At 39.3% G+C, this 11850-nt stretch overlaps 1 protein-coding gene across 1 annotated transcript in view; it reads left to right on the plus strand.

The window, feature by feature from the left end:
- Positions 1-8179, plus strand: part of LOC101958582 (disintegrin and metalloproteinase domain-containing protein 20) — a 187931-nt gene extending 179752 nt beyond the window's left edge. Inside the window, exon 5 of the mRNA XM_013360279.4 lies at positions 7936-8179. Within this exon, the coding sequence (XP_013215733.4) occupies positions 7936-8179 (244 nt within the window). The remainder of the gene's footprint in view (positions 1-7935) is intronic.
- The last annotated feature ends 3671 nt before the right edge of the window (positions 8180-11850 follow it).

Below are 11850 nucleotides of genomic sequence, written 5' to 3' on the forward strand. Positions count from 1 at the left end.
AGAAAATGGCATCACATCTGTCTTTCTAAAAGATCACTTTTACACTTTTTCATTCTATCAATGGTGTTTCTCTTACAATTTTTATTTTTTCTTTTTGGTACTGGGGACTGAACCCAGGGGCCCTTTACCACTGTGCTACATTCCCAGTTCCTTTTTTGTTTTTTAATTTTAATTTTTTATTTTGAGGCAGGATCTTACTAGGTTGCTTGGGGTCTCACTAAATTGCTGAGGCTGGCTTCAGATTTATGATCCTCCTGTCTCAGCCTCCTGAGTTGCTGGGATTATAGGCATGCACCACCGTGTCCAGCCCTATTCATAATTTTAATATCATTTAATTTATTTTTTTTCCTTTGTATTCAGTACTTTTGGGTATTACTGAAGAAATCTCCCCTAGCTCTTAATGTAAGACACTCTCCCAGTTTCCTTCTAAAAGCAGTACTTTTTACCTTTTACAATTATATCTACAATGTATCTGGAACTTACCTTTTTGTGTATGGTGTGAGTTAGGGGTCAAGATTCCTTTCTCCCCCACGTGGAGAGCCAGTTGACTCAGCATTGTTTATGGAAACACCTGCCTTTTCCCACTGCTCCTTCAGATTGCCTTTGTCATATCAGGTAACCTATAGATGTGTTTCTGGGCTCTATTTTATGATCCATCTGTCCTTCCATCATTTTAACAAACTTTATTTAAAAGGTTAAATGCTGCAAATTTAGAAAGATGGATGTTGCTAGAAAAACAATTCTTACATAATTAATCTCAGCTTCACTGCTTCATTTTCTTGGCACAGGAGAATAAAACCCACTTTGAGTAAATCCACCTTGAAACCCGAGGGGCTACACCTTTTATTCATACATAAGGTAGATCGCCTAAACAAACCTCCTCTAAAGCAGATTTGGTGGATTTTTTTTTATGACTCAATAATATAAAATATTTATGTTAAAAAAGAGACTGAGTGGCTCATGTTCCCCTATTTACCCTTTTAGATCTATTTCTAACCATACACATTAGCAAATTATATTTCTCACACTTTTTTGACAATAACAAAATGCTGATTGCTACCCATTAATTAGTTCCAACACGGTTCGAGAAATGGCTTTAGATTCTAAAATTCCATAAAAGAAAAGAAATAAGCTAAGAAACAAAACCAATGGCTATAAAGGCTACACATAACTATGTGCCCCAGAGCTATTTATTTTATACATTTTTCTTTGCTGAAATGAGACCGGATCAGTATTACTTACAAGTTGATGTTCACAATTTATTCTCACCACTTCAAACATAATACTAACCCGAAATCCACCTGTTCTACAGTTTCCCTATGTGGAGCACATAGACCTTATAAAACCTGGAGAATCCAATATGCCAGTGATTTTCTCCTGCAGAGATGTGCACTCTATTAGTTCTCCACTTAATTGTATCTAAAAGTAATGTTAAATGACCGGTTGTGTGACATAAAATAAAATCCTTAAAGCCAGAGTAATTCAACATAGGGAGAGAGAACACTGGGTTTCCAAAAAAAAGCCTCTTTGAAAGATGGTATTTTCAACCTGAATCTTGAAAAAGGTATAAACCTGGAATCCTGAGATGGGGGTGAATTTAAGAGGGGGAGTGTTACAGGGAAGGATATTCCAAGGCGTACATTACATTTTCAGAGTTAGAACTGAGATTGGATTGTGGAGTTTATGTCTACAATTTAACTAGGTCCTAAATGTAAAATGGTATCCTGGAACAGGTAAAAAGTACACAAGTAGAAAAACTGTTGAAATTCAAAATAGAATCTAGAGTTTAGTTAGTAGTATAGTATATTTGTTAAACTCCTAGTTTTAATGAATGTATATTGGCTATGCTATACGCCAAATTTAGGGGAAGCTGGGTGAATTATATATAGGAACTCTCTGTAATATCTTTTTAATCATCTATAAATTAAAAAGGGGGTGGAGTATGAGAGATGATCTTAAGTTAGAACAATCAGAAAATTACTCCAGATGAGCTTAAGGTTAGCAGGTTCTTTAACTAAAAGGCAAGGAATATTTAGAGGATAGGAAGCTACCCAAATTGTTGACTTAGACCTTTCAGGCTGCTATAATAAAGTAGACAGGGTAACTTATGGCAATAAAAATGTATTGTTCACAGTTCTAGAGTCTGGAAAGATCAAGGCACCAGGCGATTTGGTATCCGGTGAGAGCCTACCTCCTAAAGACAATACCTTTTATGTGTCCTCATTTAGTAGAAGGGCAAAAAGCTTTTCTCAGGCAGTGATTCTATTCATGAGATCTGAACCCTCATGACCTAATCACTTCCCAAGGCCACATGTCATCTTAATACCTGAATCACACTGGGGGTTAGATTTCCATGCATGAATTTTGAAGGACACAAACAGAGCAAAAGTTTACTCTCTCTTTTTTTTTTTTTTTTTTTGGTACCGGGGATTGAACTCAGGGGCCACTAAGCCACATCCCCAGCCTGATTTTGTATTTTTTGTTTAGAGACAGGGTCTCACTGAGTTGCTTAGTACCTCACTTTTGCAGAGGCTGGCTTTGAACTCAGGATCCTCCTGCTTCAGCCTCCTGAGCTGCTGAGATTACAGGCTGGCGCCACTGCGCCCAGCAATAGTTCATTCTTAAAAGGAAAAAAGAATCCTATGAAGTTGACAACAAAACAGCATTCAGAAATCAAAATCTGAGAAGAATCTGACATAAAAACCTGTGTACTTAGGCCCCACCACTAAACCCTCATAGAGAAAGTGAAACATGATAATATTTGTGTGGCCATAGTCTTCACCTAAATAGCACAAACACTTATGAAAAAGGTGTGACAGTAGGATAACCAAGTTCATTCATCTCAGTGTTGAGTAGCAAACATCTTCCATTTAGATTTTTTAAAAAATTAAAAATAAATAACAAACAAATGTGCCTTAGCATGCCCTTTTAAAAATCAAATTCCAAGTAGAAATATGTATTATTGACGGTGGGGTTCCTCACATCCGGTGGAAACTCTAAAACTGAAGCCAGAATTAGACAGGCAGCCACTATAGATAGGTAAATAGAGTCAGGTCGCATCCAGGAGGCCAATTTTGAGTGAGTCCAGCAAGTTGGAGACTGTCCCCTGAGGCATTGAGATGTTAATTCCTTCAGAGCCCTTCCTCCACCCTTATCTAGAACCTCCCCTTGCTCCAACCAGTTGCTAAGGTAACCTGTCCCAGGAATTGCCCCCCCCACCCCAGGGAGCTATAAAGTTGTTAATTAATGTGTCCTGGGCTGCACCATCCTGCCCTTCCCCCTTCAGCTCATCTGTTCCTCACCCTTTGGCTCTCCCACCGAGCATTTCTTAGGCCTGGTCAAATGCCTGGTCACGAAGGCAGTGAGGAGAAAGATAAGGGGGAGAAGGTAGGAGAACAAAGAAAACATAGAACATATAAAAAGGGCAGAACTAGGACACCAGCTATGGCCCCCTTCTCCCTCCTGAGAGAAGTCTAGGTTACCCCTTTATAAATAAACCCTCCTTTATATGCTTGCCTCAGCGAGCTTCTCTAATGTTCAGACTTCAACATGTGAGGGAGCAGAACTCGTATCGATACTACATTAATAAGCTCTTTAAACAATTGACTGAACTTGGAAAAATTAACTTTATATTTAAATTTTGTTTCAGGATAGCAAGATTTGGGGTCTAAAGTCTGCTGCATAAATTTAATACTTGTGTGGTTTTGAATAAGGCATTTATCATAACTGACTTTCCATTTCCTCATTCATAAAGTGGATAATAACAATTCATAAGATTGCTATCGGGATCAAACAAGTTTGAAAAAGTATTATAAATCACAGCAAATAATGGGAAGGATTTTTTAATGAAAAATACAACTGTGGAGTTTGTGAAATACTATACTAGACCACAATGACACATCTCAAAGAATTAAGCATACTAGGGCTCTAATCTGAGTTTAGCCAGTAAAATTTCGTTATACCTCAGGGTTATCATTTGAAAATGCCAATGAAATTATAACAGTATAGTAATAATAACCATTTTGTAAACAGGATTTTAAGATAAAATGAGACTGGGCATGTAAAGCATTCAATTAAAATTAGCTAAATCAAATGGAGATAGACTGAGTCCCAGTAATGAAATAATATTTTGCAAGTTTAAGGTCAATAAGCATTTGTGGATGATGCATGTTTTCTTTTACTCCCCCATTCCCATTCATCTTGGGGTACAGATATAAATTTTTATCATGTCTCAGAGGCTCTGGAGCTGGACTTGCTCCTCCTCTCCATACAGCCTCACTCTTCCCACTTCCATAGCTAAATTTCCTTTCTATTGTCAGGGAGATTATGCCTTCCAAACTGTCCTGCTTCAGATCACAGCAGGGAAATCTTCCCAGAATCTCAGGATTTTCTCCTATTAGTGCTTCACATTACACCAAAGCCTTAGGCTCCTGGTATCAATGGATAGGTGCATTTTGATATTTAAAACCTTGGTTAATTGACTGGGATCCTCTGACTGTCTTTATTTAAAATTTGGATATTTTGTTCATCAGGGACTTTTGCACTAATTTTAATTGTAGAAAATATGAAATCAGCCAGACATGGTGTCACATGCCTGTATAATCCCAGTGATTCAGGAGGCTGAGGAGGGAGGACCCCAAATTCAAAGCTAGCCTCAGCAATTTAGCAAGGCCCTAAGCACACTTTCTTTCTTTCTTTTTTTTTTTTTTTTTTGTGGTATTGAACCTAGGGCCTTCTGCATTGGAGGCAAGCACTCTACCAACTGAGCTACATCCCCTTCCTGGCGGGGATTATAAATTAATCTGGTTTTTGTGTGTACTATGGCAATAGTTAAGGAAGTGACAACAAAAGGGTGTGGTTCTAATGAAGTAGGCTGAAGAGAGGAGTGTTTCTGTTTGAGTAAGCCTGTCCATCCAGTAAGGAAAGGGACTTAGTGTCACTGCATTGAAAATCATGGAAAGAATGCTTTGCTCAAGATTCTTGGGTTCATTGAAGATGTATTTCTTTCTTTCTTTCTTTCTTTCTTTCTTTCTTTCTTTCTTTCTTTATTGGTGCATAACAATTATACAGAATAGTGCATTTCATTGTAGTATATATTTAAAGGCATATAACATATTTTGATCAATTTTATTCCTGGTACTTTCTCTTGCCCCCGCTCTCCTAACTCCTGGCCCCCTTTTTCTACCCTCCTGGTCTCCCTTCTGTTTTCATGAGATCCCTTTCTTTCCTTTTTTCCTCTAGCTTCCACACATGAGAGAAAAATATTAAAACCCAGGCATTTATATTTTTATCACCAAAAAAAGGGGGAGGGGCTGGTGGTGCCCACCTATGTGAGAATTTGGCCTGTGTGGTTTCTAAAATAACCATTTCGAGACACCAAGAGACCAGAAGGGAGGTGGTTTTTTGTTGTTGTTTTTGTTTTGTTTTATTTTTATTTGTTTTGTTTAATATTTCTGCCTTCAATCTTCGTAGTGACCCATGTCTATAATCCCAGCCAATTGAAGCCAGATTTAAAGTTAGGTAGTTAGTGTAGTTAGGTAAATTGGGTCTAATACCGAGTGAAATCTAAAATGGAGGCCATGCTGAGAATGACTCCGGGAAAACAGGACAACTCATGGAATGTTAATAAGATCCTGAAGAGGCCCTAGGCCAAAGTCCACCTGGAAGAAGTATTAATGAATAGCCCCCAGCAGATTTGGAGATAGCCCATCACAAAGAAGTGATAATGAAGTTCTTGCTGCTCAGACTACTTCTTTGGCCCACCTGTGTCCCACCCCTGGGGCCTTCTAACCTACATTCCATGACTGAAAGAACTATAAAAAGGGGAAACAACCGCACTTCCACGGATTCCACCTTCTGGGTCCCCTTCTTCCTCCGGGAGAAGTCTTTTCTTCTGTCCTTTAATAAATTTCTAATTTCTACTCTGACCTTGCCTCTGCGTGCTTCTTTGGTGTTATTCTTCAACATCGGGGAGCAAGAACTCGTCACCGGTCAACAGCAGTAACACAATCAAAGATTGATGCAGTCCCCGCAGCTCCGGAGGCTGAGACAAGAGGATGGAAAGTTCAAATTCAGCCTCAGTAAATTAGGCTATCTCACAATTAAAAATAGAAAGGGCTGGGCTAAGCTCAGTGGTTAAGTGCACCTGGGTTCAATCAGCAGCATACCAAGGATTAAAAAAGGATGATGCAGGAGAATCCCAAGCTCCAAGAAGGGGCTAATTTTGGCAATTTAGCAAGACATCTCAAAGTAAAACAGAAAAGGCTGGAATGTAGATCAGTGGTGGACCCCTTGCCTAGCATGTGCAAGGCCCTGGGTTCTCTTCCTAGTAGGAGGGCTAGGTGGGGAGATGAATATATATACACACATGCATTTCTGCCTTCAGAAATTCACCTGTGAATACAATGTTTTCAGGTAAGGAGCTGAGGAAGTTTTATCTAACTTTGATTTAAATGCACGGGATGCCTGTTTGCTTAGTGGGGGATACTGTAACAGGGGTTCATGTTCATTTGATGCTTTTACTATATCCCTTGTGGCTTTGAAACTTACTTCTTTTCCCCCCCAATCTTTTTTTCCCCTAAACTACTTCTTCCTGATCTCTTCTCTCTAACATCATTTTCTCTGGATCACTTCTTAAATTACATACAAGAGGAAGTGAGGGGAAAGGGAAAAATAATACAAGGGGGAGGAATGAATTGCAGTAGTGGGGGTAGAGAGAGAAGAGGGGAGGGGAGGGGAGGGGAGGGGAGGGGGGATAGTAGAGGATAGGAAAGGCAGCAGAATACAACAGACACTAGGATGGCAATATGTAAAGCAATGGAAGTGAAACTGATGTGATTCTGCAAGCTGTATAAGGGGCAATATGGGAGTGTATAACCCACTTGAATCAAAATGTGAAATATGATATATCAAGAACTATGTAATGGAGGGGTAAGACAAGATAATACAAATGGAAGAAATGATTTACAGTAGAAGGGGTAGAGAGAAAAGGGGAGGGGAGGGGAGGGGAGGGGGGATAGTAGAGAATAGGACTGACAGCAGAATACATCAGACACTAGAAAGGCAATATGTCAATCAATGGAAGGGTAACTGATGTGATACAGCAATCTGTATACGGGGTAAAGTTGGGAGTTCATAACCCGCTTGAATCAAACTGTGAAATATGATGTATTAAGAACTGTGTAAGGTTTTGAATGACCAACAATAAAAAAATAAATTAAAAAAAAAAAAAAAAGCCCCCTGTTAACTGTGAATGGGCAGAATCACAGCCTTGGGGACAGGAGTCCCCTGTGTTTCTCCTTTGCTAGCAAAACAATAAAGCTTCTTTTTCCTTTTTCTCCAAACCGTGTTATCGTTATTGGAATAGTATGGGGACAAGGACTGAGCTTTGGGCAACAATACCAGCCAATAATAAATAGAAAGTTCAAATATATCCCCATTGGAAAATCTTTTCTTTTGCAATCTCACAATTGAAACTGGTTCAAAAAAAAAAAAAAAAAAAAAAGTACAGGACTGCTGCCAGATAGGTGAACCACAGAGAAGCTTTACGGTAAAAATTTAAGAGGTTTTAAATATTGATTTGGTTTTTGTTTTAATAGGGTGAGTGTATTTATACGAACTGTTAAATTTCAGTAGACCCTGTCCAATGGTGAACATTGATTGACCTAAGCTTCCAAGTGAATTGTGTTACTTCTAGGGATATAAAAGCCACTGGAATAGCTAAGGAAAAAAAAAAAAAGAGAGATGGACAGAGACAGTTTATTTAGGACTGTTGGAGGGGGAGTGGAGATGGGGAGAGTGCAGGGGGAGACTTGTGGGTGTGTATTAGAGCAAACTTGCATTTCCAGGAATAAAAATTGCCTCCTACGCTTGATTTGTATTCATTGATACCTAAAAGCTTAAATTTCATTTCACCTATGTTCACTCGTTCAATAGACACCTACTGAGTACGTTCTGCGTGCTAAAGCCAGGCGATTGGGATTCAAAGGCTTTTTGGTGCCTGGCTGAGGCCGGGCCACCGCAGCCACCCAGAAGCGCTTTAACCCCTCCAGCCCCGCTGAAGGTGACGCTGCTCTGGCGGGAGCCAGCGGGTATTTACCTGCAGGCCAGGTGCGGAGCCACACCCATCTCCCCGCCCTCCGTGACTGGTTGGCGCTTTTCCTCGGAAATTCCAAACTAATGGGCTACACCTACTTTTCAGCCCTGTGGGTGTAGCCCGTTTCCCTGTGTCCACCTAAAGGATTAGTCTAAGGGATCCGAGAAGCAGAGCACGTGGCATAGTAGACTCTGGTTGAGCGGGCAGCAGCAATTCCTTTCTCTTACCTTTGAAAGGGAATGGAATTGAAACTCTTGGGAGCGCATCCTAGTTGCATGGGTAAGTCTTGTTTCACGAAACTTTTTTTTTTTTTTTTTCTGATATGGGTGCAGGGAAGGGGGATGTATTCTAATGTACGAATGAATCGGGTTTATCTAAGTCCAAGCCTGTTTTGATCACTCAACTTCTACGGCTTAGACTGTTGACAGCTAGCTGTTAGGGGACACTGGCCCTCTACACTTTTACAAGAGATTTAGGGGAAGTAAATACACTTAGAAGGAAGCCAACGAATGCCTGGTTGAAATTTCCTTGAAGTTACGGGTTTTTTTTTTTTTAATTTTGTTTCATTTAATGTAAATATTTTATTTCAATATGGCGAGGTTTATTTTATATTAAAATGTTTAAATTATTGATAAGACAGTAGGCCTATCTTTTCTTTCCCTCTTCACTGATTTTTGAGAAATAGCACTACTATCCACCTCAATTACTTTAGCAATCAAAAAAAGAAAGAAAAAAAAAACCCAAAAACCCGACAACAATAAAACCTAGGACAGCTCATTTTCGATTCTTGTTTCCCTTACGCCCTTTATCCAATCCACCAACAAGCGTAAAAGGTCCTAAAACGGGCACACGTGGTGGCTCCCGCCGGTAATCCCATGGACTCTGGGGGCTGAGGCAGGAGGGTCGCAAGTTGTAGACCAGCCACTGCAATTTAGTCCCTCCCTATCTCAAAATTTTAAAAAAAATTAATAAAAAGGACTGAGGATATAGCTCAGTGGTAAAGCGCCCCAGAGGAGATTCTATTTTCCCACCTTTCCTGCGTTTCAGACCCACCTCGGCCCAAGCACCCTGAGTCAGTTAGATGATTGAATTTCTTAATTAATTAGTCTTTCACTCTTGTCCATTCTCCATACGGCAGCCAAAAGTAAACGGTTAATCTCAGCAATGGTTCTTAGTGTGAAACTCCTTAAGGGTTTTCTTTGGTTTTGATATGCATTGCAAATTGCTTCCCACAAGGTTCTGCACTGTCCTCCCCAACCTTAACTCTGACTACCACCTTCTTTGCCCACTGGGATTCTACAGCAAACACGGCTTCCTTTCTCCTCCACCCTGCTGCGTCCTGGGCTGAATACTCTTCCAACCTGTCTCACGGGACCAACACCTTCTTTCTTTTTCAGGTCTCACTCTAATGTCTCATTCTTGGAAGTTTTTCCAGACAAAGTTACTTTTTTTTGTTTTTTTAATCATTCTGATTGATTACTGGGGACTGAACCCAGGGGCACTTTACCACTGAGCCACATCCCCAAAGCTTAGGGCATCACTAATTTACTTGGACTGGCTTCAAACTTGTGATCCTTCTGTAACCTACCAAGTCACTGAAATTACAGGTGTGCACCACTGTGCCCACTCGGGTGGGTGTTTTTTTTTGGGGGGGGGGTTCCATACCAATTTTTTTTCTCAATTTTTAGCTTGTTTCATTTACCATTGGCTGCCTTTTATCCTTCCCACAGGGATAAGAGGAAAGTGCTATGATGACCATGGACTTAATATCCTTTTCATTGTTCTGAGTTCAGCACTTAAAACGATATTGAGTTCTAAATACATGTGAATTGATTAATTAATTAAATAACAACATCTTGTGAAGTACTTCTAACCTGTTGGAGAAATATAAAATTAGGCTAATCTCGGTCATTAAGTATTCATGTTTGGTATTCAAATTTTGTCCTCATCTCATGTTTACCCAGTAAGTTTTTCCTATAGTTATTTCCCCTACCTAGAAGTAGATGCTTGCCATATTAACCATTTTTGATAATACTTTGGTACATTACCATTTCAATTTTATGTCATGCTCACAATCTTGCGTATTTTTGTGAAACCAGTGTAATGTTCAGAGACATGACAAATAATAATTAGCCCAGAAAAGTAAGGTCTATTCTTGGATGCTGGTAAATTTATAAAATACCTCTCTGATCTCATTAGATGTCTTTCCAGTTAACAGCTTGCTCCATTGACAGCCAACTTTTTTAAACTAATGCATTATGTGTCTAAAGCTCTGAATAAATTTCTAGTCAATTAATTTTATCAGATGAAAATTAACTCACCAATGCAATATCTAATGAATATTCATAAACTCATTTTTTTTTTTTTTTAGTACAGTGCTGGAACAAGACCAAAGAGGCCTTTGCTCTCACAGAGCTTACAGTCTAGCAGGTAAGACAGACCTTAAATAAATAAACACTTGCTTCCTGTAGCAGGAAGTAATCAACAGATAATCCATAAAGGAATGAGATTGGCTGAATAAAACAAAGAGAGTCTTGAGTTCTCTCATGGGCAACAGTTTGCCTGCCCATTGGGGTTGAGAGGGTATGGTTATCAGAGAATATGGAAGTGTAGCATTCTGTAATTGGAAGGTGAGCTCTGGGCCAGTGTTTTAAGGTCACTTTCTGATGATGTCTCTAATATTAGAATATGTTCCAATTCAAGATTATTATCATGGAGCTCTGATCCATATGAGATAGGGAGATAGTGAATGCTGAGCTTGGGGATGTAAAAGAATTGAGGGCAGCCTGAGAAAGCTGAAGTTTTAGTGGGAAACAGGCTTCCATGCTTGTTTGCTTCATTGGAGAGAGTTTATTATTGCTGAATAATAAAACAGGAGCACTAGAGATGGCAAGAGATCAGCTTGGAAAGAAAGGCAAGCATCAAATCAAATTTCAGTTATTTAAAATGGACTGACTAGGAAGAGGGACTTTTGTTTGTGCCTTTATCAGGTACAGGATTGTATCATTAAGCAAACCACTCTTCAAAGAATAGCAGTAACGTATTTGTACTGTAAGTTTTAAAGGTTCTTTTATAGTCTTAAGGAAATGTAAAACTTCAGAGCTAAGTTAGTTACCCTGTGCTTTGACTTTGGCTTGTAGTCAGAAGAGATAGAGTGCCATGGATATTGTGTGCCTTATTTTCTGGATCCCTAACTTCTAGAACAATGAGCAGGCAAATTGTAGCCCATGGGAGAAATCCAGCCTCTCTTGGATTTTTATTGTAATTCAGCCAGTCTCATTCCTTCATGGATTATCTGTTGATTACTTCCTGCTACAACAGGATTGAGGAGTTTCAACAGAGATAAGAGAGCACACAAAGCTTAAATCTGGCTTTTTACAGAAAAAGATTGTCATCCCCAGCTTAGTGAGGTTACAGGATCCAACATACACTTACAAAATGGATAAAAGGATTATAAAATAGTACTAATTCATGTTAAGTATTCAGCATGTATATGCTCTGCACCATGAATTGTGCCAAACACTTTACATGCATTATTTAATATCAGTTTCACAACAGTTACATAAGAAAACAGGAGCATCTTTATCTACTCCTTCATCCCCTTTAGGTTTTAATCAGTTGCCACCAAACACCTCAGTAAAGGTTTGCTTGCTTGGCTCTATTTAAGATTGCAAACTTCTACTGAAGAATCACAAACAATATGTAGACAAGAGTAGGGCTAGCACCTTAATGAGTGCACAATCAATATTAGATGA

The sequence above is a fragment of the Ictidomys tridecemlineatus genome, chromosome 14 (genome assembly GCF_052094955.1).
Source record: "Ictidomys tridecemlineatus isolate mIctTri1 chromosome 14, mIctTri1.hap1, whole genome shotgun sequence".
Lineage (NCBI taxonomy): Eukaryota > Metazoa > Chordata > Mammalia > Rodentia > Sciuridae > Ictidomys > Ictidomys tridecemlineatus.